The 27150-nt window shown below is 46.4% G+C and overlaps 1 protein-coding gene across 1 annotated transcript in view; it reads right to left on the bottom strand.

Annotated features, from left to right (window-relative positions):
• Positions 1–27150, bottom strand: part of Abca4 (ATP binding cassette subfamily A member 4) — a 126457-nt gene that overhangs the window by 76615 nt on the left and 22692 nt on the right. Inside the window, exons 6-11 of the mRNA XM_038311073.1 lie at positions 23104–23301; positions 10953–11042; positions 7593–7833; positions 5589–5728; positions 4645–4761; positions 3779–3976 (exon numbers count right to left, since the gene is read on the bottom strand). Of these exons, the coding sequence (XP_038167001.1) occupies positions 3779–3976; positions 4645–4761; positions 5589–5728; positions 7593–7833; positions 10953–11042; positions 23104–23301 (984 nt within the window). The remainder of the gene's footprint in view (positions 1–3778; positions 3977–4644; positions 4762–5588; positions 5729–7592; positions 7834–10952; positions 11043–23103; positions 23302–27150) is intronic.

Below are 27150 nucleotides of genomic sequence, written 5' to 3'. Positions count from 1 at the left end.
AGAGGGGTTCCATGGCAAGTGCGCTGCTCAGACATTTTGGAGTGGGGGGCGGGATTTTTCAAGGCTCCTGCAGATGGCCCAAAACACAGCAGATGCAGAAAACCCAGGGTGGCCTGTAAGGGCTCTGTCCTTCACTGCCTGTCTTCCCCTACTGAACCTCCTCCTTCCTGTCCCCAAACTACTTGTTTCCCCTACTCCCAAGGGCAAGAAGAAACCGAGTCATCACTGCTGCTAGTATTCAAAGCCTCGTAGGGCTCCCCATGGGGTGGCCACTGACCCTTGGCCACAGTGCTCTGCTTTTCAAAGCCCCGGGGAAGTCCCAGTGTCTGAGGAACTAGCTATATGGTCAGTAACTTCATGAGCTTGACAGGGGCACCAGTGGGGGGTTAGGTTTGACTTAGACCAGGTTTATTTGTGTTGTGATTAACATTTAATATTGATTAATGCTTCTTATATGATAGCGGGTTGCACAAATTAGTTCATTTAATTCTCAGAACAAGCCAAATATTAGGCAAATGCTCCTCAAATCCACACTTCACAGATGGAGACAGAGGAACAAACAGTAGAGAATTTAGTCTAGGAAAGTCTCAGCCTGTAGGCTTAATTCTTTATTTTCTTTTGTTTTGTTTTTGTTTTTGTTTTGTTTTGTTTTGAGGTAGGACTTCTCTGTGTAGTTTTGAAGCTTATCCTGGAACTCGCTTTTAGACCAGGCTGGCCTCGAACTCACAGACATCCACCTGCCTCTGCCTCCTGAGTGCTGGAATTAAAGGTATGTGCCACCACCACCCGGCTTTAATTCTTAACTGTGTAAGAGACTAATACCCATTAAGCATCTATTGTTACTATATTAAACACAAGATGCTTAGGAAAAATAATTTCTTTAGAGCTGGGGATATAGCTTAGTTGGTAGAGTGCAGAAAGAAGGGAGCAAGAGAAGAAGAAAGGAAGGAAGTTTTCATATCATGATATATCATGATACAAATGTCAAGTCAAACAAAGACTAGAATTCGTCTTCATACGCCTCACAAAAACATCGTGAGAACCACTATTAGAAAAAAAAATAGCCCTGTGTCCACACCCGCCCATGCACAGGCCCTGTACGTAGTAAGATTAAAACCAGAGTGGCAGTGATGGTGGGCCTAGCCAGGGATGTGAGATCAGTTGGGAGTTGTACGTGAGAGCAGCAAGCCTCTTCCACCTAGTCTAATAGATCTGTAAATATGCATGGGACACGACGGCTCTTCTGTGGAAGTTCTGAGTCAGCTGGTCTGGGCTGATGCTCAGAGTGGTTTCTAAAAAGCATTTGAGATCATTGTCGTCCGTCTTCTGGTAAGACGGGAATTGCTTCAGCTCTGGTCCTGCCGCCACCATGTTTGTACTTCCAGCGAAGCTACATGGGGGCATGGACGGGGATGCCAATGTCCAGGCTTCAGGAGAAGGAGGTTCACATACTCTAGAGAAATGCTGGGGGCTCTGGGGCAGCAGGGATCCTCAAGAACCTTTTCTCGCTAGTGAGTTATGATTCGCCATCTGGGATGAGGGAGCTCTCTCCTGCGGACCTCAGATTAACCTCCCTTCCTATTTCTAGGAGCACCTTCAAACTTTGTTGTTGTTGTTGTTTTGCTTTTTGAGATAGGGTTTCTCTGTGTAACAGCCCTAGTGATCCAGGAACTGATTCTAGACCAGGCTGGCCATGAATTCACGGAGATCTGCTTGCCTCCACCTCTTGAGTGCTGAGATTAAAGGCGTTTCTTCATGCCCAGCAACCTTAAACCTTCCGATGGCCCTAGATTTTAAAGGTTGAGGCCCAGTCCATTGGGTGTGATTGGCCTTTAGAGGCCAAAGTCCTGGGGGCTGAGGCTGAGAATCTGAAAATAACTAAGATGTGCCCATGGATGCCAGATAATCCATCTAGCTGTTCAAGCTGGAAATGGACACACAGTACTTGAACTTATTCAAGAGCCCGAGGGGTATGAAGAGAGGGCGGCAGACCACGCAAGAGTGAACTTTCTAAGCTTACGTGAAAGTAGAAAGAATCCTTGAGGGTCAAGCATCAGGGAACGGGTGACTAGGTCTGGGGAGTTGCATCTCCATGGTAGCACTTGCCTGGCAAGTATGAGACCCTGGGTTCTACCCCCAGAACCACAAAGAAAACAAACAGAGAATTAACAGGTAAATGGTGGCAAAATGAAAAGCCACTCCAGGCTTCAGCAGATACACATTTCTCCTTTTGAGAAAATTTTCCCTCACTTCATAGGAATCTTGCTTAGAGTAAAGTCCCTCATGGCGGCGGTGTGTGTTCCAGGCCTCCCGGTTAGAATCACTCCCTTCCTGAGGCACTAAGGCCCCCAAAGACTGGTGGAGCAAGGGTCCTTTGTGGGGTATTGTTTATGCTGTGAGAAAGGCCTTCATACCCTCCTTCTGTGAAATTTTTGGTGGAAGGATGACCAGTGAGGGCTGTCAGCAGCTGGGGCACTACCAGTGGAGAGCAACAGGCCAGATGCTTTCTGGTTGAGTCACTGAGACTTGAAGCCTTTGAGTGATGCTGACAGATGTGTGCTTGGAATGTGAGGCCGGTGTCTGTGTGGAGGAATGCCCGGATTAGCAGAGACTGAACCCTGGAATCCAGTCAGAAAGCTGCTCGGACAGGCTGGTACAAGGCCTCTGGCCCTCACAGAGCCTGGAGAGCGAGAAAGGGCAGACTTGAGAGATTACTGAGGAGTTGGAAAAGATAGACACTTTGACTGGGTGGGGCAGGGGGGAGAAGGAGGTCATCAGGGCTGGCTCTGAATTTGGGCACACCCACATTTGGACTCTGCTTGGTACTCCTAATGGCCGGGGATCTTATTCAACTTCTTTAAGCTTTGGCCTCTGCGTCTACATACAGACAGTAATAACACTGTACACTTTATGGCATTGATTTATGGCATATGTACATTTATGGAGGATGAGATAGGCAGGGAGAGACAAAAACCTGCAGCCCAGACTTGGGCACCAAGTAACAGTGTAGAATCATTCTTTCCCTGAGAGCGGAGAAGAAAGAGAAGTTAAAGATGACCCCAATGTTCTCAGCTTGAGAATCTGAGCAAAGGCTGTGGGATTAATTGGTTTAAGAAGTATAGGGGTGGGGGCTGGAGAGATGGCTCAGTGGTTAAGAGCACTGACTTCTCTTCCAGAGGACCCAGGTTCAATTCCCAGCACCCACATGGCAGCTCACAACTGTCTGAAGATCTAGTTGTAGGGGATCTGATACCTTTACACCAATGAACATAAAATAAAGTTAAATAAACCATATATATATATATATATATATATATATATATATTTTTAAAGTGAAGGGGTTTACTAGGAAAACAGAGTGTAAGTTTGTTTTGAGACTCATTGAGTCTTATAGGCCCTTAAGACTTTGGGGGAGGTATGTCCAGCAATACCTGAGGCTCACGCTCAAGGTTTGGTGGACACTAGCCAATAGACGGTCATAGGAACAATGGCAGGTGGGAGAAAGTTGAGGATGGATGTTGAGGATGCCCTGGAAGGGAGGAGGGAAGAACCAGAGGAGTTATGAAGCTAGCGAGATGTGAGGAAATCTTCATCAAGTATAGAGGAGCCCCCCAGAGAAGAGGACCTGTTAGACGGTCATGGTACTCTTTCTTTTTTCATGGGAAAGATGAAAGACCAAAGCCAACACCAGCTGACTAGTTGACAGATCTCTAGCCTTACCCATGAGATTATTGTTAAGAGGCTCACTGTGGCCCTCAAGTGGATTGATGCCGCTTACCTCTAGGTATTGGTTAGCCAGGCGTAAGACGCGATCTGTGATGTTAAATATATCCATCCAGTCAAAGTTGGTCATGTCCTCAGCTTGGGTCTCTCTGGCACCGCTAGGGAAGAAGTTTAATATGGCTTCAGTGGTAACACCTTCTTCTCCAAACTGCTGATTTATAAAGTCTTTCATTGTTGGGTGTTCCAGGGTATCCTTGGGAAGAAGAAACATAATCATAGAAATTAAGAATTCCATAGGCTCTTTGGTCTTATTCTTAGAGCATTTCCGATTTTTCATGATTAATGACGGAGACAATAGACTCACTAAAGAAGCTGATAGGGTTTCCTCCCATATCAAGGTATATGTACTTCTCCCACTTTGAGAAGAGACAAGATGGAGGGTATTACTGAGCATGTAAAATGATATGGAAGATTTTCTTTTTATGGCTCTCTGTTTTTTTTTTCCCATTTTAATTTCCCTGCTATTGAGAACTCTTGCCTCTTGTCTTTACAGCATTGCGAATGAGGCCATATAGATATATGTGACCATCTTGGTAGTATAGAGCTGGCCTCTTCAGAAGACACCCTTTTGAACCTGAGACCTTCAAGTGAATTCATGGGAAAGATACCGATCTTGCAATAACTTTTAAGTCTCCCTCCCCCCAGAGATTAGGACACAGATTTCCCACCCAATGCCAGTGACTTCACTTGGTGATAGTTTAGAGACTGGTGCTTTGGGTTCTGTTTGTTATGACGTGATCTGACTCCAGTAGTGATGAACTGTCTCTATGACCCCTCTCCTTCTAACCCATCCTATGTTGTGATGAACTATCTCTATGGCCCCGCTCCTTCTAATCCATTCTATATTGTGAGCATCCTTACTCTGACCATGGTCATCTGTGTGCTCTTATCAAAGAAGTGCCAGATCTGGGGCCCCACTTCTTCCCAGGCTTTGATCAGCTTCCTAACTCGGTCCAGTTCTTCAAAAGTTGAGTTGGCCTAAAAATAGACACAGAGAAAAAAACAGAAGAGAAAGTAAGAAATAACCTTTAGTTCTATCTTCTGCCTTTGCTATAAACATTTAATGGTTGGGCAAGGTTCCTCCTCCTCCTCTTCTTTTTAGATTACTGTATTTTTATTTTAAGTATATGGGTGTTTTGTCTGCATATATGTCTGTGTACCACACGCCTGCCGTATACCCATGGAAGCTAGAAGGGAGGAGCAGAGCCCTTGGAAATGAAGTTATAGACAGCTGTGAGCTGTCATGTGGATGCTGAAGATCAAACCCCGATCCTCTGGAAGAGTTCTCTTAACAGCCGAGCCATCTTCCCAGCCCACAAGATTCTTCTTGGAAGTGCTTTTTCTTTCCTAGAACATTGCCATTTCTCTGACTCCAGGATTGACAGAATCTAATTTGCTAATTATCTCAGAGGTACATGTAACATTGATGTTATTGTTTCCAAGTCTCATGAAGTTATATTTGGGATCCCAGTGAGTAAATATTCATCCTCCCCATCTTTGCCTGTTCTGGGAAGCCAGGGATCACAGAATGGTGAACATTTCCATTAGGTATGTAAGTCACAAAGTGAGAAAGAAAACTCAATTGAAAGCTGCTTCACAGAGGGCGGGGCCAAGCAGGGCACCAGAGGCATTCCTACCAGGATTGTGCATGGGGGAGCAAACCCAAGAGTCCATTTAGGGGAAAACAAGCAGGGGAGTCACTGGCAAGAGCATAATTAAACACACAGATGCACACACACACACACACACACACACACACACACACACACCACTGTCTTAAGGGACTAGACCATCTGGGACCTCACATTCTTCAGTAGCCTTCGAACAGCAGGGGAATCTGGAGTAAAGAGGATTTTCCCCATCAGCAGTGGCTTTGCTGCCCTCCAGGCTATTTTGGTTAAAGGGTTTGACTCCAGGCTCTGGATCAAGGCATTACAAAAGGATGCTGTCAAGAGAGAAGGGACACATTTTTCAAAACTCCCCATTGCTCATAGCTAAACATAGTCATTAGTACATCAAATCACATGTTTTACTCTCATTCAGTCCCACACTGGAGGGTTTGAGAAATAATTTAAATTATTAGGCTGGACCCCCCCCCCCCCAATAATAAGCTCATCATTAGTGACAGAATGCCACAGTGCCCCCTGATAATAGCCTCCACAGTGCCACAAAGGATAGGGTTTGCTTTGTGGTTTATTTGCTTAAAAGAAAGAGTTGAGAAGCCTGCTTGTGATTCTTTGCAAGAGACCAAAGGGAGTGAAAGCCCCCACAAGCTCCACCCCCAACTTGCAATCCCAGTTTCAGTCCCAACTAATTTCAAGTCTCTTAACTGCTTCTCTTCTCTGTTGTATGTAGCTGTCTCAGGGCCCAACTCCTTTTGCTGTGTCTCTTGCTGTCTTTTTGTAATTTCAGAGCCCACCACCCTACCCCAACTTGCCGGGGGGCTTGCCAGCCCCGTTGACTTGCGGGGGTGGGGTGGGGGGTGAGGGGGAGGTAAAAGGTGAGGGGGGGGGGCTTGCCAGCCCTGTTGACTTGTCAGGACCTTATTGCCCTGAGCTTTGTTGTAACCAACTCTGGGTTGCCTCCTCATCTCTTACTCTTCTCCTCCTCTGGAACTTAACCCAAGTTCCGTTACTCAGTGGGAAATGTCCAAGTGGGCTTGTGTGCTTTCCATGGCTCCACGCTCCTCTACTAGGGGAAAGAGAGTTTCTGGGAGAAATCCCCTTGCCCGAGGGAGGCCACTTAACAGGAGCAAGGAGAAACAACTCCAGGACTGCTAACCCACCCATCACACTTTTCATATTAGTGCTTGTGCGTGTGTGCAGGTGTGCGTGCATGTGTAAGGATATGCGTGGAGGTCATAGGACAGCCTAAGGTGTGTGCAGGTGTGCGTGCATGTGTAAGGATATGCGTGGAGGTCATAGGACAGCCTAAGGTGTGTGCAGGTGTGCGTGCATGTGTAAGGATATGTGTGGAGGTCATAGGACAGCCTAAGGTGTGTGCAGGTGTGCGTGCATGTGTAAGGATATGCGTGGAGGTCATAGGACAGCCTAAGGTGTGTGCAGGTGTGCGTGCATGTGTAAGGATATGCGTGGAGGTCATAGGACAGCCTAAGGTGTGTGCAGGTGTGCGTGCATGTGTAAGGATATGCGTGGAGGTCATAGGACAGCCTAAGGTGTGTGCAGGTGTGCGTGCATGTGTAAGGATATGCGTGGAGGTCATAGGACAGCCTAAGGTGTGTGCAGGTGTGCGTGCATGTGTAAGGATATGCGTGGAGGTCATAGGACAGCCTAAGGTGTGTGCAGGTGTGCGTGCATGTGTAAGGATATGCATGGAGGTCATAGGACAGCCTAAGGTGTGTGCAGGTGTGCGTGCATGTGTAAGGATATGCGTGGAGGTCATAGGACAGCCTAAGGTGTGCATCTACCTTGTTTTATCACTAGCTTGGGGCTTGGTAAGTAGGCTAGGCCAGCTGGCCCCAATGTCTTCTTGTCTCAGTCCTCTGGTGCTGCGGTTACAAGTGGGCACCATCATGCCTGGCTCGTTCTTCCTTCCTTCCTTCCTTCCTTCCTGCCTGCCTGCCTGCCTGCCTTCCTTCCTTCCTTCCTTCCTTCCTTCCTTCCTTCCTTCCTTCCTTCCGCCCTTCCTTCCTTTTTCTTTTTGGTGGATTACAGGGATTGAACTTGGGTCTTGTGTTGCATAGCAAGAACTTCAGCAAGTGAGCCATCCACCCAGCTTTCCCCCATCCCCAACCCACCATCTTAACCCACACCAGAGGCCAGTTTGCATACAGAACTCCAAAAACTTACTTGTTCTTTTGTCGTAAGAATAGGTGGGGTCTTTCCTTGTGGAATCAATCCCCAGGAAGGCTTTATAGTTATTGTCTTCATACCAGTTAAAGGAGAACACGCGAGAGCCTCCTCCTTCTGGGTAGCCACACAGGAGATCAGACAGGATGCTCATCAGCTGGGTGAAGGTCTCGGGACCACTGTTCTGTAGGACAGGTCTGGTTACCCATAGCAAGTCTTGAACACTTGGCTGGTGAATAAACTAGAAAAAGGGAAAGACTTTGAATAATCCTTTTTTAAAAATTTTATTTTATTTCATGTACATTGGTAGGGATTTTTGTTTTAATTTTTATTTTGTTTTATGCATTGCTGTTTTGCCTGCATGTTTGTCTGTGTGAAGGTATGAGATCCCTTGGAACTAGAGTTACAGAAAGTTGTGAGCTGCTATGCAGGTGATGGGAATTGAACCTGGGTCCTCTGGAAGAACAGCCAGTGCTCTTGAATGCTGACCCTTCTCTGCAGCCCCGACTCTGAGTAATCTTAAAACAGACAGAACCAAAGCTTCCTCGTGTGCGTGTTTGATTTCCACATTTAAAGGAAACATATATATTCTCAGCAATTCTTAATCCCCCTGCAGAAAACAAAATGTGCTGTCATTTATCTGGGGACAAACATGAACACAAAATATATTAATATGTCTGCTTTCCTTTGTTTGGGTTTCTTGGAATTGTGTCCTTGGGGAAAATGCAGAGATTATATCAGCCTAAGTTAGTTGTTATCCCATCAAGATGGAAATGCTGGGGAAAAAAACCTGGAAAATAAAATAATAGAGAAACCTTTGTTCTGGAAATGAAAGGCCATGGCAAATTCCTGTGATCAAAAGTTTAGAATTTGGTGTTCTGTATTTGTAAAAAATTTTTAAGATTTATTTTTCCTTGTTTGTATGTCTGTGTCTGTGTCTGCATGTCGTGTGCATGCAGATGACCACAGAGACTAGAAGGCTGTGTCGAGTCTCCTGGAGCTGGGATCACAGATGACCGGGAGCTCTGTGAAGCTTGTTTCAGCTATGTGGATGCTGGGAACTGATCTCGAGTCCTCTGCGAGAGCAGCCAGTGCTCCTAACTACTGAGCCACTTCTTCAGCTCCTCAAAACATCTTACTAAGTTCATTTTACCACACATGAGCTCTTCCATTCAACTGAATGGTGTGGCTTGTTCTCCCTGCATCTGCACCCTCCCCTTGTATGCGTGTGTGCGTGTGTGTGTGTGTGTGTGTGTGTGTGTGTGCGCGTGCGTGTGTGCATGTGAGAGTATGTTTTAAGATTCAAGCAAAGAGCTGGGCGTGTTGGTGCACGCCTTTAATTCCAACACTTGGGAGCCAGCCTGGTCTAGGAATCGAGTTCCAGGACAGCCAGGGCCACACAGAGAAAACCTGTCTCGGAAAACAAAAACAAAACAAAACAAAACCAAACAAACAAACAAAAAAGACTTAAGCAAAGAACAGAAAATGTCTCCCTTAATGGAAGAAAGTTCCAAATTCTGTGTCAACTAAGAGGGGCCTGGTGTCCCTTGCCCTTCCTATGGTGTCATCGTACCTACGGCTTCATCCTGAGAAGGTAGAACCGTGATGCTGAGGACGAGACCGAGAGACACTGGCAAAGGGTACCAATGACTTGGTCCCATGAGGCCACTTGGCTTTATTTTAGGGAAAATATAAAATAAAAACAATGCTGTGTTTATTCCCTAACCACACCTTACTATTCACGTTCTAAGGAACTTGGAAATAAAATTAAAAAAACAAAAAACAAAAAACAAAAAACCATTAGGATCCAGCCAGGCGTGACGGAAAACATTCTCCCACTTCTGTCAGCGACGTCGACCCATGCTCTCTCTCTTTGTACACATGCCAACACTTGCTTTCCGAAACTGATGAGCCCCGTGTGGAATCCACACAGTGAGTCACGTTTATAATCACCGTCTGTGCCTCAGTGAGAAAGTCAGAGCCTTAAACTGCCTCAGCAACCGCGGGTCTCATGACCAGAAGGGGTTATTATCGTTATTATGCCGCTCATTTAATCAAAGCGCTCAGAAATGAAGGGCTGCGTTGGGGGGTCAAACGGTCTGATATCAACTAATGTAAGCTGGGCCGTCTGCTTTAACCTGGTTCACAAGCGCTTAGACCTCTTATCTAAACAGGCAGAAAATATTCGGGGAGGCCCACACAGAATTCAAAGTGCTGATATGCTTCAGGAGGGTATTTACATTCTCCGTCGACTTCACCGCCACCGCACGGACTTGAGTTCTTAAAATGCCGTGAGGAGAAAAATGGCGGAGACTCCGCGCTGCAGCAGGTGGCCAGCAGGACAACGGGCCCTTCTCTCGCTCTGCCTGCCAAGCAGGGCTCCTGCTTTGCCCTGATTGAGCTTAATTTTATAAATTAATTCCAAGCATGTTATTTTCCAAGTTGGCTGTGCCGATGGTGGCTGGGAAAAATCAAAGGGGAAAAGCCCAGGGAAAATCACATTTTCCATTTTCCTTCGCCTTCCATAAAAACTCATCGCACTTAAAGAGAGCTAGCTGTTTCATGCTTCTCATCTTTGTTAGCTGTGCATTCAAGAGGGCTCGCGATCGTGACTGTCTATTCTCTCCCTATCTCCATTATCAACCAGCTCTGAAGTGGAGGAAGCAATTTCTGTATTTGAGAAGTCTTACATAAGCAGATGTTAATTAACTTGTGTAACTATTTCATAAGACAACAGAAAAAAGTCACCCTGGAGGGGTGAGGTGACTCCATGAAGGTAAAGTACTGAGATTTATACCTGTTAGGACCGTGAACGTGTTTGTATGGTCGCAGGCCCTAGGAAGCCCTACATGACTTTACAGGTCCACAACGAGCCATGCTACTGCAGACAAGCTGTTGGTTCCAGAGATCCTTAGGTCTTGATGTAGCATCACAAAGATGGTTATTATTATTATTATTATTATTTGATGGTCATTTTCTTTTCACCTCCTACCTAGGAGCACAGATGGTTTGGAAGATGAGCAGATGCCTTCAAGTTGCTAGACTGGAAGAACAAAGAAGTTTCTCCTTAACAGGTGAGAGGTACGATTAAAGTCCTTGTATAAGTGTGATTGAAATGGTGTAAAGGCATGATAAGCGCTGGAGAGGTGGCTCAGAGGTTAAGAGCACTGGATGCTCTTCCAGAGGACCCAGGTTCAATTCCCAGCAACCACGTTGTGGCTCAGAGCCATCTATAATGAGATCCGGTGCGTTCTTCTGGCATACAGGCATACATAATAAATAAATAAATAAATCTTTTTTTTTTTTTTTTTAAAAAAAAGGCATAATAAAAACTATAGTTAATGACATCGGGCCGCTTACCTTTTGCAATCTTGGTGACATATCAGATAATACTCCTGCCCAAAATCGCAAGTTGATCCCTTGAGAACTGCTGTCTAGGAGTGTGGGAAGCTGGAATCACCAGGAAAAAAAAATGTTTTTAATGTAGTTACAGCGTTGAGGAAATGGCTTAGTCAGTCACACGAGCATGAGGACATGAGTCTGATCCCCAGCACCCACATAAAATCCTGGCTTCATGACACAGACATGTAACCCCAGGGCTGGGGAGCTAGATACAGGGGAATCCTCGGGACTTGCTGTACAGCCAGTGTAGACAAATTCAGAGAGGCGTGTCTCCAAACACAAGACAAAGAGAAGCTGAGGAAGGTACATGATATCAACCACCAGCTGTACATGTATGTGCACACAGACACATCTATACGTGTATACACACACACACACACACACACACACACACTACCTGATTTTGTACGTACTGGTAAGCCATTTTTTTTCCTCCCTAATTGTACTTCTGCAAGGTTGCCTTCAGAAACAAAATTCTTTTATCCGATCCAGAAAAATCAAAAGCTCCTATTCCAAGTTTCCCTGCTGAGCTAGTCAGTCACAAACAGTCTCCTGGTGACAGCAAATACACCGAAGTGACCCTGATTGCGGTTTTAATGACACCAAACAGGGTTCCCAGAGGAGGCAAACCAGCACAGCTGGTGGAGTGTGAAGACAGGCAGTGTGGAGGGCACCCATCTGCTCACCTCCAGGCTCCTCGGGCCCTGCCAGGTTTCCTTCACCGCTTATGTCTGTCCTCTTTGTGACCTTTCTGGGCAGGCTGTCACCCTTCCTCTGTTCACAAATACTCTCTCATGGAAGATTCCACCAAGTCCACCACTCTTCTTACAAAGCTAGTGCACATGAGTGAGAAGTTTCCTGCTCAAGTTCTCTAGCTGAGAGCCACATCTGGCTAGGGTTTGCCCTTGGGAACAACTCAGAAGTTTCGGTATTTTCCACCTTGATTGGGGACACCAAAGCCCTCAGTTTTGTTGCTGGCGAGTCTTAGAGCCTGATGCGAACCCCCTGATTACCAAGGTCAAGTCCTGGTTGACCTTATTCGCCAAGGCTTCAGAATGGAATTGACTCACGGACAGCCTGAACAGTCTTTCAGGACTGAGTTCTAAATGTTAAGACAATGGGTTTCAAGTTCAAGGGAGCACCTTGAGCGGCCTAGAGAGAGGCCCCGACAAAGTTCGAATCGCATCCTCCTTCAGGTACGTGTAGATTACCAGCCAAGAGCCTCAACGCATTCATTCTCTAGGGTGGGTCTCCCGAATGATGGTCGGACTGGTCTGGCTTGCATCAAGAGTTGAGAAGCAGGTAGTTAAACATGAACCATTGAGTTCTTATCTCTGCCCTGTATCCTTGCCTTTCTTCCCATGGGTGGCAGGCTTTTTCTGCTCTGCTCTGACCACCGGGATGAAACCCCCATCTTGCTGGGACTTCTTTTCAAATTGCTTGTAAATAGTTTTGATGGTAATAGATGCTGGGCAAGTCACTTTAATCCTTGTTTTTGCAATGGGCTGATGGGGTTGAGTTTAGTGGGTAGGAAGGGAGTAAGGATGTAAATAGGTCAAATCACATGTCAACAAATCCTGCCACTAATCTTGTCCATCTTCTCTCTTAAGAACCATGAGAGAGAAGGGACACACATTATTATTATTATTATTATCATCATCATCATCATCATCATCATCATCATCATCATTGAGGTTTTTTTTTTTCTTAAGACAAGGTCTATATAGCCCTGACTGTCATAGAACTCACTATGTAGACCAGGCTCTTCTGCATCTACCTCCTGAGTGCTGGGATTAAAGGTGTGCACCACCACACCCAGCTGTCTTCCATTATTTCTAATGTATCTGTCTTTCTATTAGATCAGCGGTCTGCAACCTGTGGGTCATGACTCCCTTGGGAGGTCACATATCAGATCTCCTACATATCAGGTATTTACATTATGGATTCATTACAGTAGCAAAATGACAGCCATGAAGTAGCAATGGAAATAATGTTATGGCTGGGGTCATCACAACATGAGGAGCTGCATTAAAGGGTCGCAGCATCAGGAGGGCTGAGAACCAGTCACTGCACTAGATCATGAGCTCCTTAAACGTAGCAATAGGCTTTAGTTTTACATCTTCAGCTCGGGTACACATGACCCAAGGATATGTGTTACATTAATGAACAGTAAACTAATCTTGCAGTGGAGAGACAGAGTCTCCTGGGTTTTAGGTTCCATGTGTGGTGTCTCTGCCAGGGAGGGAGCAATCGGTTCCATTCCACTACTGGTGGCTAGGAAGGTGACACTGAGCTGATAAAGGGGTGCGGTGATTGTGGGGATGCAGGAGGTATCTGTGCACTGAGGGGTGTGGGGAGTCTGGGATTCCAGGTGGAGCGAGGAATGCGAAGCCAGACGTCAAGAGTCAGCCTGGATCACTAGCCAGATAAAAACAAGATTAGGAATCTGGCAGAGAAGACGCCTGAGGCCAGGGCATGAGATGCATTTGTGTGTGTGTCTGTGTCTGGTCAACATTTTCTTTTTTGATCTTTCTAATAATTGGATAATATCTATCTACCACACATTTGCTAAGCCCTACTGTGCGCATGGTGTTTTCTTTCCTAGTTCTTTTCTATGGGGATGATAAATAATGAGGAACTTGTGTTTTGGAGAAGCATTTACATCTCAGAACGATGCCTAGCTCCCTGGCAGCCCCACTCTGTATCTGTTCACCAACTTTTTAATTGATGTCGCTATAAATTATAAAATAATTTCCCCAGAAATTTCACTTCTTTCTTAAATTCTCTCCCCATTATCAATTCCAATTTGTAAGACCAAGAGCCAGAAGAGGCTGCAAATTTATTTGAATGGAAGTGTGGAAACATTTCTAGGAAAATGGGTCAGGAACCAAAATGGCAAACGATACTATGCCGCACACCCCAGACTCCTGTATCAACAAGTTCTCTTAATGTTTTCAAGAACAAATAACTTCATGTCATAATTGGGTTTGGGACTAATAAATTGAGGTCAAGGCCAAATTAGACTTCTTAAGGAAGATTGGTTATGCAGATAGGGTTGGCGGCAGTACATTTCTTTGTTAATTGTGGTTGGTCTAAGTGCTCCCTGATCAGTGAACCCTTACTTAAGCGATATAAGGTCCTCATCAGGGGCTCCTGAGACCTCTCTGTTAAGATTCTAGGAGGACAGGTGCTGGAGAGACGGCTCAGTGGTTAAGAGCACTGACTCCTCTTCCAGAGGACCTGGGTTCAATTCCCAGCACCCACATGGCAGCTCACAGTTAACTGTCTGCAATTCTAGTTCCAGGAGACCCAACACTATGGCAAAAACACCAATGTACATAAAATATAAAAATAAGTATTTTTAAAAAAAGATTCCAGGAGGACAGGGGCAGGAGAGGTGGCTCAGCAGTTAAGAATACTAGCTGCTCTTCCAGAGGTCCTGAGTTCAAGTCTCAGCAGCCACATGGTGGCTCACAACCATCTGTAATGAGGTCTGGTCCTCTCTTCTGGCCTACAGGCCTACATGTAGGCAGAACACTGTATACATAAATAAATAAATCTTTATTTAAACAAAAGATTCTAGGAGGACAAAATACATTCCTTTCCCTTAGGATATGCAATCTGTGTACCAGCATAAAATAAAAGCATTATCAACTCCCTAAACATCCTGATGATATTTACTGACTCAGTAGCAGTAACTCCATCAGCACAGGAGAGGAGTGACCTCTATGGTTGATGGTGTTTTCCTAACCCAAAGGAGCCAATCTGGAAACAACATTCATTTCTAAGTTAAAGATATACTTAGCACATGAGTAGTTAGGTAGCATCGGATTAAAAAAATGCCGTTATGAGGATAACATGGTTTCTGGGAGCCACCGAACGATTCTGAAGTCAGGGGTGGGTAGCCTGTCTTGAAAGCCTCTAGGCCAGAAGTTAAGGGCAAGTGAAGCCATGGACAGACAGCTCCAGGCTGTTAGGTTCCTTTCCCAGCAGCTGCTACAGGAAGCCCAGATTTATCCGGGAGGGAAGTTGTTGCTGGGCAACTGGAAGACTGTGGATTTAAAGCATGTTTGTTGCAGCCTGACAGTTGTTAAGCATGGGATAAAAAGAGAGGAAGCTGCTTTGGTGCTGAGGGGGCAACCAGGAGAGGCGCCCTGTGTGCTAGGAAATGCGTCATGAGTTGAGAATTCGGACTCAGTCACAGGAGGGTGGGGGACATGCCACACGCATGTCTACTGGGAGAGGTCATCCAGACGTGCCGTCTCCCGGCACTGGAAGGAATGGTGTCTAAAGGTCTGAGGCAGAGGGTGGGCTCTGGGGTATGCGAATAGACGGTACAGGGAACTTCCTTGTCGCGCAGCAGAAACTAGGCCTCGTCCCTCCTGACAATTTCTGACTTCTGTCCTAGTGTCTGTTTCTGATGAAAGCAGAGCTGAGCTTGGAACCCAGGGGGTGGTGAAAGGTCATTTTGTGAGACAGAGCTTCCTTTGGCCGTTGGGGTCTGAGGAAGGAGCCGAGGGACCACTGCGGAGAAGATTGTATTCTCTTCCGCCACCCTCTCATTCTGTGTGTGTGTGTGTGTGTGTGTGTGTGTGTGTGTGCGCGCGCGCACGCATGCATGCATGCTTGTATGTACAGGCCAGAGGACAACCTCAGGGGTCATTCCTCAGGCACCACTCACCCTTTCATTACTTAATTAATTTTAAAATTTGAGACAGGGTCTTGAACGGGTTTGGAGCTTGCTAAGTATGCTAGACTGTCTGGCCAGGGAGCCCTAGGAATACAATATTCTCTGTCTTCCTGGTGCAGGGATTTACACAGGTTCTAGGTATAGAACACAAGCCCTCATATTTGTGGGTTAAACATGTCACTGACTGACCTAGCTCCACAGCCCATGACTTAACTGTGGTATAAGCAAAATGTGGGTCTTTTTTTTTTTTTTATTTCAGAGTGTATTTCCTATCTTTTCTCTAATACGAATTTTATCCGATCTACATGTGTAGATTGGGCCATACTGTCCACTTCACGAATAAGGAAGAAAAAGCCCTCTATCAACAACGGCAAACTGAGTGCCAACCCATAGCCAGAAATCAGTCTCTGGGCCACTAGAGGATGCTTGTCTGCGCCAGCAGGTGGCCATAGTCAAGAGCCAATGCTGAGGCGTGATGAAAAGAGCCAAGGTCAATGCCAGCGACCAGCATAGCTTTCTGCAACCACGCCTCTACCCAGGAGAGAGAAACACATGGCTGGTGCTGGGGCCAGGCTGCAAGTCGGGGTTCTGGGAGTCAGCCAGAGTGAGGCTGACATGCTCGTGACACAGCTAAAAACTGTCCTGGACCTCAGATGGCAGGGTCACATCTGTTGGGATTATCTATCTGTCACCCCTGAGCTCTGGATTACTGTGACACAGGGCCTACCTTATGGCTGAATTCTGTTGGCATTCTAATTTTGTAACGTGGAAGTGAGTTTTCTGCCTTGTGCAGCTGGGTTTTAACTGTAAGTCTCTCCTGTGCCCAAACGCAGACAGTGTCACTACCCTCGGTGTCTGCCCTACCTGAGTTGTGACGTATGCGGGTCGTGTGGTCTTGTCACTGTCCTGAGGGATCTTGGCCGGTGTGGAATAGATTCGGTGTGCATATGCATTCATGTAAGTGCTTCTGGGAGAAACAGACCTCTGTCATCCATGTTCCCATTTCAAATTTTAGCATGCCTTCAGCTCTTGGGAACATCATCTCTGTTTTGCATATGAGACCCACTGGGGTATTTTTGTATTAGTGGTAGGAAGATATTTCATTGCAAGAGCTTCTAACCTGGGGTCTGGCTTCAGTGGCTCCATGAGTTCCCCACACCTTCACATCTGTGGAACTTACATTCCCTAGGGAAAGGCTTAGAGCTGGTGTCAGATTCTCAAACATGATCCTAATCCATAAAACAGTTCAGAGCCTCTGTTGTGCAGAAAGCTGAAGTATCAGGAGCCAAAATCCTCCTGAGAGTCAATCTACACTGGAGAAAACCTGTTATCTAACATGTGGGTAACACATATTGTAAGTACGTGACCTATACTGACTGAACACAGGCAGGGATGCCAGGCCCGTCATCTGAACTAGCACCCTTCCCAGGGGCTGGCTTCTATCCCAGGTCACTTTATCTTTGACCAGTCACGAATTCTTTCTTCCTCAATCAATAAAATTGCATCTGGCCTGTCAAGGAAACAAGTTCTAGCCTACTGTATACAGCTGGAGCCTAGAAGAAATCAAGACAGGCCAATGATGAGACAATCAGCCTAATGTGTGTGTGTGTCTGTGTGTGTGTGTGTCTGTGTCTGTGTGTGTCTGTGTGTGTGTGTGTCTGTGTGTGTGTGTGTCTGTGTGTTTAAAAAAGAGCAAAAAGCCTCTGTTCTTCTCTATTGAAATCTGTTTGCCGAGGGGACTCCCCAATAACCACTGGTTTGGTAGGTGTGGACAAACACTGTAAACCAGATACACCCAGTGTGACTTCATGGTTTTTAAAACACCATTTCTGGATGAGTTTTGTTTCTGCCTGCCACCCCTCACACACACATACACACACACACACACACACACAGTTGCTTGCAATGTGCTTCGATTTCTTTCCTCCTAAAGTAGGAGAAAGTTATAGAAACACAGCAGTGGGGGTGGGGGTCATGGAGGTAAAGTCACTAATGAGATGTTACTGTAAAACCCAGGAGATGTGGGGTTTCCTTAGAGAATTGTAGGTAGCAAAAACGCACTTGAAAATTGGAACACATAGTTGAAATTTAACAAACTGCAGCCAGTGACCCCAGGGAGCAGAAAGCCAGCCAGCTCTCACCAGGCGATAGGCAGTCCACCCCTGTTTATTCCCGGTGACTCAGGAATTCAGAGAGCAGAGCCAAGAGAGAAGACAGGAGCATGTAGTCAGGACCCCCAAGACTGGGTCTTTTCTTCTCAGGAACTCAATGCTCAGCTAGGCCACAGTCACAATGGAGTCAGAAAAACAAAAGTCACAGCGGCATAGAGGTCGAGGGAGAGGGGAGAAAAAGCCAAATTGTACAACAGCTGGAACCTTTACAGAGGGGGGAAACTGTGAACCCAAAAGCCAGCTTCCCACCTCCGCACACAGCCATGGAAAAGGGGGAAGGGAGGAAACTCAGATTTCCCGGCTGGCCGACCGAATGGCAGGTCTTAGTGCCCACCTCAAGTTCCACAAATAAACATTCAAAGCTGCCGGGACAGACTTGCTTCTCAGCAAGATTTCAAAGCAGCGCCATCAGAGCGGGAGAGAAAACAGGAAGGCTGGGGGGTTGGGGGCAGAAAACGGGATGGATGTAGGAGAGACAGAGAACCAGCATGCGCAACCTGGGCCAGATCAGATGGGAAAGCGCCCAACCCCTCACCCGAAACTGACTGAAGGTACTAAGGTGACGCGGGAGGTTTTTTTTTTTAATGAGGTGCGAACATTTCAGGTATGCTGGCAGCAACGATGCCCTGGGCCCAGCTCTGAGCTTTTGGGTTTCAAGTTGCCAGCTGTTAGCCTGAAAAAGCCCCAGGTGAAGATGAAGAAAGTCTTCAGGCTTCGGAGTTGGGGGTGAAACCAGGAGAGGCTACATCTTGGAGAAAATCCAGCCCCCTGATTTGTTGTGTGCTTCCCCACCCACCTAGGTCACCAGCCATGTGTGCGTGCATGGGTTCATAAAAGAGAATGCGTGCAAATTTTGTGTGTGTGTGTGTGTGTGTGTGTGTGTGAGAGACTCTGGGAGTGCGTCGGGTGGAGAACTGCATTCGGATTATTTGAAGATGACAACATTTAGTTCTGACCTCCAAAGGACAGAGGAAAAACACAGCTGGTCCCAGTTGGTGCTAACTCCCACTAGGTTCCCTTGACGCTGCAGATTCCCAGGTCTGGAGGTTGCTCCCACCCTCCCCCACCCTTGCTCTGTACCCAGCAGGGGCAGGTGCCGTCACAGTGGTTTACTGAAATTTTTCCTCTTTCTTTGTTAATGAGAACTGACTTGGCATTTAATAAAACCTTATTTATATAAGGGCTACGTGTGCACAAGAAACGGGCCAGCAAAGGGGCCGGCCCAGCACTCCCACGCCAGAACGACAGTGGCTGGGCGCCAACCAGCTGCAATAACAGCCAGGCCACAGAGGCTAGCCATGCTCCTCCAGGGGGCCGCCGGGGTCTGCCCAGGCCACCCTGTGCCTGCCTTGGGATCATTTTCCTAAAACCACTCCCAGGATGGCTACAGGAAGCAATGAAAGCCAAATCTCATTTAATGCTTGCTATTTCTTTTAAGTTCTTTATTAGTAATTTATTTGCTTTTAATGTTTAGCTGCCCTGGTCATTTGTCCCGGGAAGGCACACTTCAAGGGCACCAGATGACTACCTGAGGTGTTTGCTCTCTGCTAGGAGGTCACGTGCTCTGTTTCAGTCAGTTCATTCCTCACTAGGGCCAGAGCAGGGAATGGCGAGCAAGGAGGTCTTTGAGGCGGCCTAATGCCGCCCACTGGGGTGTGCTCCTTGGGCCTCTGCAGCTCTCTTTAAGAGAATGAGCAGAGGAAACGTCTCTACAGCGCTCTGTTCCTGAAACCCAGAGGTGTTTGGGGTACGAGGATTACTGTTTGGTCTACAGAAACCGAGACTGTAAAGCCAAACTCTTTTGTTCAAGGTTAATAATGTTTGACCCTGACTGGACTTTGGAATTATCTGGGAAGCTCTGGGAAATACTGAAGCACACAGGTTGTACCCTGTGCTAACTGACTCGGGATCTCTGGGCTCGGAGTAGGGGGCTAGTTTGAGATAGTCGTCTTTAGTTTAGGCTGGCCTTAAACACCTCATGTAGCCAAGGGTGACCTTAGATTTCTAATCCTCCTACCTTCACCTCCCCAAACACTGAGATTATAGGTGTACCCTACTATGGTCAGTTTTATGTCATGCTGGGAATCAAACCCGGGGCCTAATTAGGCACGTTAGCCGAGAACTCTACAACTGAACCACATCCGCAGGTCACATGTGTAGCTGCTGAAGCCTTCCCAGTGATTTGATGTATAGCTAGGCCAAGGACTGCTGTTCTCAGGGACAAATACTTCATAGCTGGGCTTTCTAAGATAAGTGGCCATGAATAGGTTTGTTGGGTTGTTTGTGGGTCAAGAGTAGGAGGTCAATGTTGGCATCGTGGCCTCAGCCCAGTGCCTGTCCCCTGTAGGTACCTGTCGCAGCCGTGGGCACATGGGCAGAGGGTAAACGAGTCCCTTGGGTCCATCTAAGTCAGTGAGAGCAACTGGTGAAACTTCCGATTTCCAAACTCAATGTAGGGCAGAACGAAGGCTTCCTGGTCTTTCTCGTTTGATGAGTAAACACTCAGGTCAGTGGCCCCAGCTTGGGATGAACTACAGCTTGCATCTTGAGTGTCACACAAAGGCCCATCTGTTAAAGGTGTGGTCTCCATCTTGACACTAGTGGGAGGTAGTGGAACCTGCAAGGGACAGGGCCTAGCGGGAGGTCTTTAGGCTATTGGGAGGTCTGGCATAGAAGGGGAGAGTGGGAACCCCAAGCCCTTCCCCTTGTTCTCCTGTGCTTCCTGGCCAAGAAATGAGTGGGTTGTTCCACTGTGTGTTCTGCCGCAATGCACAGCCTTAATACAGGACCAAAGTGATGAGGTCCATCAGCAACAGACTGGAGTCTCTGAAACTGTGAGCCAAGGGGGACCCTTTCTCTGTGTGATTGAGGTACGTGTTGGGGTAATGCAGAACTAACAGAAGGTCTAGTCACTAAAGGATAATTGTAACCAGATGCAAAATCTTATCTGGCTGTACCCAGGATGAGCTGAATTGAAGACCATGCCTCAGCATAGATCAAGTGTTGCCTTGTAGTCTGCTGCAGGACAGAGATATTCAGGCCACAGGCTCTTAATTCTCCCCACAGTATGGGAAGCATCAAGACTATCTCTGGGATCCTAGACATTTTGTGATAACTCTTTGGGTCCTGACACCTTTTATGTACTTTGGAGGCCCACCCTCAATGAGCTGGGAAAATTACAGAATAACTTCCAAGGGAAACTCAAAAAAAAACTCTGCTAGAAACAACAAGGCTTATTTTATTTTGACTCTGTTACAGGAAGGGCCCGCTTGTTCATCCCAGTCGCCCGGCTAGTTTAGCTCCGAAATAGCCACACAGAAATTGTATTAATTAAAACACTGCTTGGCCCATTTGCTCTAGCCTCTTATTGGCTAACTCTCACATCTTGATTTAACCCATTTCTATTAATCTGTATGTCACCACATGGCAGTGGTTTACCAGGAAAGATTCAGCATGTCTGACTCTGGCAGCTCCATGGCTGCTCTCTCTGTCTCTGCTTTCTTCCTCCCAGCATTCAGTTATATCCCCCTCCCCCACCCCCCCGCCTACCTAAGTTCTGCCCTATCAAAAGGCCAAGGCAGTTTCTTTATTGATTAACCAATGAAAGCACACATAAACAGAAGTACCTCCTACACCATGACTCATTTTAGAGAATTCATCTGGCTTTTTTTCTTCTCCTTTCTTTCTTCCCTTTTCTGTGTATCCCGCCCCCCCCCACCCCAAGACAAGGTCTCTTGCATCCTAGGCTAGCTGAAGATGACTATGGACATCTGGCATTCTTGCTCCCACCTCCAGAGTGCTGGGATTACAGATGTTTACATGTGCTAAGGATCCAGCTCTGGCTTTGTGCGTGGAAGGCAAGCACTCTTATCAACTTGGCAACAACCCTTCCCAATCTAAAGACAAGCTGAGAGCAAGAGAGACCAAGAACAAGAGTGAGAGACAGAGAGAGAGGAGTGAGAGAGTGAGAACAAGAGAGAGAGAGAAATGAATCTCAGTAGCAGAATGTTTAACTCTGTGCCCCACCACATCCTTCCAGCAAAGGAAGAGGAGACCCTCATGGGCTCTGAGAGTCTGGACTACAGTTCTAGAGCAGAAAGCTGGGTTTAGTGATCCAGTCTTTCCAAAATGTTGAGACTATGAATTTTCTATTTTTTTCTATCTACAAAGAGCATCTTTGGGGGACAAGTACAGGTCCATAGGAAGGAGCTCAACCCACCCATTTGCTGAAATTTATGAATGCTTTGCACAGTTTTTTTTCTCCATCTTTTCCTATTATTTTAGATGTGTCCAACCTGTGGCTCACAGGCAGCAGGTTCTCCAAGATGGCTATGAAGGAACTCAAGTACACCTACAGACGACAACGCCATGTCACCGTGTCTAGACAGCCCTGGAAGCAACATCCTTGTTGTACACATGAACATGAGGACCAGGGAGAAGTCAGTGTCTTGTCTGTAACCATCAGCAAGGAATTCCCTGGTCTACAGGTGATGGAGAACACATGTTTCACAGTTGGACAGACACCTCCCACATAGCATGCTGAGGGGTGAACCGATGTGGGATTCCCCTCTGTATGCTGCAAATATGCTTTATTGCCACTGGATAATAAAGACGTTGCTTTCAGCCAATGGCTTAACAGAATATAGTCAGGCTGGAAAAGATATAGAGAGAAAGTAGATGGAGTCAGAGAGAAACCATGTAGCTGCCAGAGGAGAAAGATGCGAGCTGTTAACTGGAATCTTGCTGGTAGGCCATGAGCCTCATGGTAAAATATAAAGAAATAGGAATGGGTTAATTTAAGATGTAGGAGCTTGCTAGGAATACGCTAGAGTCATTGGCCAAGCCGTGTACTAATTAATATAGTTTCTGTGTGAATATTTCTGGCCAGTGTGGCTGGGAACGAATGAACAGCCTCTGTCTACAAATGGGTACCATCAGAGCTAACTAGCAATATGCTTACGCCACTGGCCAAACAGTATTGCAATAACATAGTTTCTGAGTGATTATTTGGGTCTGAACGACCCAGAGATGAACGAACAGCCCCCAACAAAAGTGAACTTACCTCCTCCCCCTTGCTACTGTTCTAGAAGGACGGTTGTTTTCTCTTGGGTGCTAGGATTCTGGAGCATTCCCCAATATAGCATCAAGTCATAACATCAAGCTCACACCTTCTCCAGTGCCAGTTCCCCAGTGGCCTGCCCGCTCCGGGACTCCTCTACAAGTAGGGAGCACGTAACCCTTTCCTTACCACACGGAAGACTTTGAAGAAGTCCACGTTGGCATACAGAGTGTCTTCTATCCACTGTAGGGTCATCTGGGAGAGGGGGCACAGGGCATCCCGCACAGTCTGTGCCCCCCAACGCTGGCTGAAGATGATGAAACGCTGCAAGAGAGCCTCACTGCAGGCGATGTTCTTCAGTTCCAAGTCTGGGACTCCATTGGCAAACTGTAGGGAGGAGAAAAGATGCTGGAAAACTCCTTGTAGGGAAATATTACCACCCTCCTGAACAAAGATGCCACATCCTGACCCACAAGGCCTGACAGATAAATCACATTTCACGGCAAAAGTGATGGGAAGGGCAGATGGATTATGTCTGCTGGCTATTTAGTTTAAAACACACAGACTAGCCAGGCTATGGTGGCACACGCCTTTTATCTAAACCCTTGGAAGGCAGAGGCAGCCTAATCCTTGAATTTGAGGCCAACCTGGTCTACAGAGTTCCAGGACAACCAGGGCTACACAGAGAAACCCTGTCTTGAAAAATCAAAAACAAAACAAGACACAGAGATTATTTGAATCCTCCGGGTGGGTTTAACATCACACAGGGACTTGGAAGCATGAGAAGGCAGAAGGAACAATATCAGAGTGCTAATGACGGGATAAAGGCTTGAGAGGCCACTTCTCGCCTTGCAAGTGGAGGGGACCTCATCCAAGGAATGTGCACGATCTGTAGAAGATGGGTAGGGTGAGCAAACAGGTTTTCCTTCAGACAGCCCAGTAGAGAATGTGACTTAACGGCACCTTGACATTCAGACTTCTGACCTCGAGAATCATAAGATAATAAAACTGTGCTGTCTTAAGCCTTTAAGTCTGTGATCATTTGTTACGGCAGTAATAAAAATCCAAACCCTCCCTCGAACCTCGCCTTATCAGAAAACTTTTCCAAATAGAGAGATTACTTTGAAAGGGATGCTAAGGTGCCATGGAGACTGTCTCCCAGTGGCGGAAGTGGAGGAGCGGTGAAAACACATTTATAACGACCTTGGCCAGCTTCCTCTCCTCATTAGACCATCACGTAAGAACACCAGATGCCCAGCTCAGTTTGGTTTTGGTTTTGTTATTGCTTTTCGTTTGCTTGATTATTTGAGGCAGAGTCTCGCTCTAACCCAGGCAGACCTGAATCTCACTCTGTAGCCTAGGCAATTTTTCTATTTCAGTATCCTGACGTTACAGGATACCTGGCACGATTAAATTAATTTGAATTTCATTTTTTTAAAATATTTATTTATTTATTATGTATACAATATTCTGTCTGTGTGTATGCCTGCAGGCCAGAAGAGGGCACCAGACCCCATTACAGATGGTTGTGAGCCACCATGTGGTTGCTGGAAATTGAACTCAGGACCTTTGGAAGAGCAGGCAAATGCTCTTAACCACTGAGCCATCTCTCCAGCCCCTAAATTAATGTGAATTTCAAATAAAGGACAAATAACTTTTGTTTGTCTCAAATCAATGCCAAAGGGAATATAATTATCCTGAAATTTTTCTTTATGTTTATCTGAAATTCAGAATCAAATCTATAACCTGCATTTTACCACAGTCCTAGGTCTAGATAGCCCACACCCCACACCTCCAGAAGCTCACAGACAATGACTTGGAACATCACAGCTATGATGGCCTCCATGGCTCAGAGGGAAAAGAAGTGGTCCCAACCCTAGTCAGGGCCTCTTGGCTGCCTAGAGTGTTTCCGAGCATCCTAGACTTCCTGGCTCTGTACCGTGAATAAATTCTTAAGACTGGGCCCTGAAGACACCAGGAGGCTTTCAGTCACACAGGATCTCCACACTGGCAGGCAGAACAGATATGGGCTCTCTTATTCCCGTGGAAATATTGAGACCACACTGGTCCCTCCATGAGGCACAGGCTGATGGCAAATCAGCTGTAGAGTCAGCCTCAGGGCCTGTAGTGGGGGCGTCCCCACAGATCATTCTGCCTTTGCCCCACCTCACTTCGGATCCCTGGGTAAAATCCCATCCTCTCTCTAACCAAACGCTGAAACCCTTCTCTTACGCTTGTTTGTCTGATCCTCTCACATTCTGAGGAGGGAACTGAAGGAACAGGGACCAGGCAACAACATACAGAAGTATTAGCTCATGTCTTAGTTTGCTTTTAATGACTGCGATAGGAAACCATGACCAAAAGCATCCTGGGGAGGGAAAGGTTTATTTGATTTTATAGTTTACAGTCCATCATGAGCGGAAGTCAGGACAGGAACTCAAGGCAGGAAGTTGGAGAGGGGAAATGAAGCAGAGGTCATGGAACAGTGCTACTTACTAGCTTGTACAATAGCTTGTTCAGCTTGCTTTCTTATACACCCCAGGACCACCAGCCCAAGGATGACATTGCCCACAGTAGACCGGGCCCTTCCACATCAATCAGCAATGAAGAAAACGCTCCACAGACTTTCTTACACCCCAATATGACAGGGACTGTCTAAGTTAGGATTGATAAAACACCATGATGAAAGTGACTTGGGGAGGGAAGGGGGGGATTTGTTTGGCTTACACTTCCACATCATCGTCCATTATAGAAGAAGTCAGGACAGGAGTTCAAATAGGGCTTGAACCTGGAGGCAGGAACTGACGCAAAGGCCATGGAGGGGTGCTGCTTACTGACTTGCTCTTCATGGCTCGCTCAGCCTGCTCTCTTAGAACCCAGGACTACCAACCCAGGGACGGCACCACCCACAATTGATAACTAATTAAGAAAATGCCCTACAGGGTTGCCTACAGCCTGATCATATGGAGACATTTTCTTAACTGAGATTCCCTCTTCTCAGATAACCCTAGCTTGTGTCAAGTTGACAAAAACCTAATCAGAATGGCTAACAAGTAGGGTTGCCCCCAAAGCTCCCGCTCACTCAATTCTCTCAGTGTCTTTCACTGAACTCCTGGTGTTCAGGGACCAAGAGAGTGACTGGGGCTATAGAGGTGAGTAATACAGGCACTTCCATCCTTTGAAGGGCTCCCTAATTAGCTGCAAGTATGGGCATTTGACAACCTAAGTATATGATCAAATAGAGCAAAGTTAGAACACAAAAAGAGAATCAGAAAGATCAGTCAGGGCTGAGATAAAGCACAGAATACTCACCAAGTTGTGTGACACTGGGTTCAAATCTAATATAGAAGAAAGAGAGAAACACAGAGTGGGAGGGGAAGAGAAGGTAAGGAAGAGAGAGCAAGCGGATAGCTGGTAAAAGTTTCTAGAATTTACAGGGCATGGTGTATGAAAGTTTCTAGAATTTACAGGGCATGGTGGTATGTGTCTGGCTTATAATTCCAGCACTCAGGAGGTGGAGGCAGAAAGATCGGACATTCAAGGTCATCCTCAGCTAACAGTGAACTTGAGGTCAACATAGGCTCTGTAGCAGCTTGTCACAAAACCAACGACAAAGTACTGGGTGCTTATTAAGTATTTATTTTGGGTCTGGCAACATTCTAAGTGCTTTATGTATATTCATTTTTTTCACTCTCTCCTTATAACCATCATATGTAGAAGATATTTTTGAGTTCACACTTATAAGTGAGGAGACAGGCTCAGAGTGGTTCTGATGTTACCGTGTGTGGCTGAGCCTTGAGGAGATCTGACTCTTAGATACTCACTGTCACTCATTAAGTCTTTGGTGATAAGGAAGAGTGAGGATTGGACAAAAAAATGAGACTTGTGAGCATGTGGATTGAGGAAACAACATCTGAACTAAGTCCTGAAGCGTGTGTAGGAATTTTCGAGGTTGGGTAGATGGGAGTGAGACAGAATGATTCAATGATTTCCCCAGATGGAAAGAAATGCTGTGGAACAATCTTTGTATGTTGTAGATATGTATTGCTCTCATTGTTAATAAGAAGCTGATTGGCCGATAGTTGGGCAGGAAGAGAATGGGTGAGACAGCCTGACACAGAGAGAATGCTGGGAGAAAAAAGGGCGGAGTCTGGATTTGCCAGCCAGATTCAGAAGGAGCATGAATGTGCTATGCTAATAAAGGTATCACTATGTGGCAGAGCGTAAATAAGGAAT

The sequence above is a fragment of the Arvicola amphibius genome, chromosome 14 (assembly GCF_903992535.2).
Source record: "Arvicola amphibius chromosome 14, mArvAmp1.2, whole genome shotgun sequence".
NCBI classification, from domain to species: Eukaryota; Metazoa; Chordata; class Mammalia; order Rodentia; family Cricetidae; genus Arvicola; species Arvicola amphibius.
This window is presented reverse-complemented; position numbering and strand designations above follow the sequence as displayed.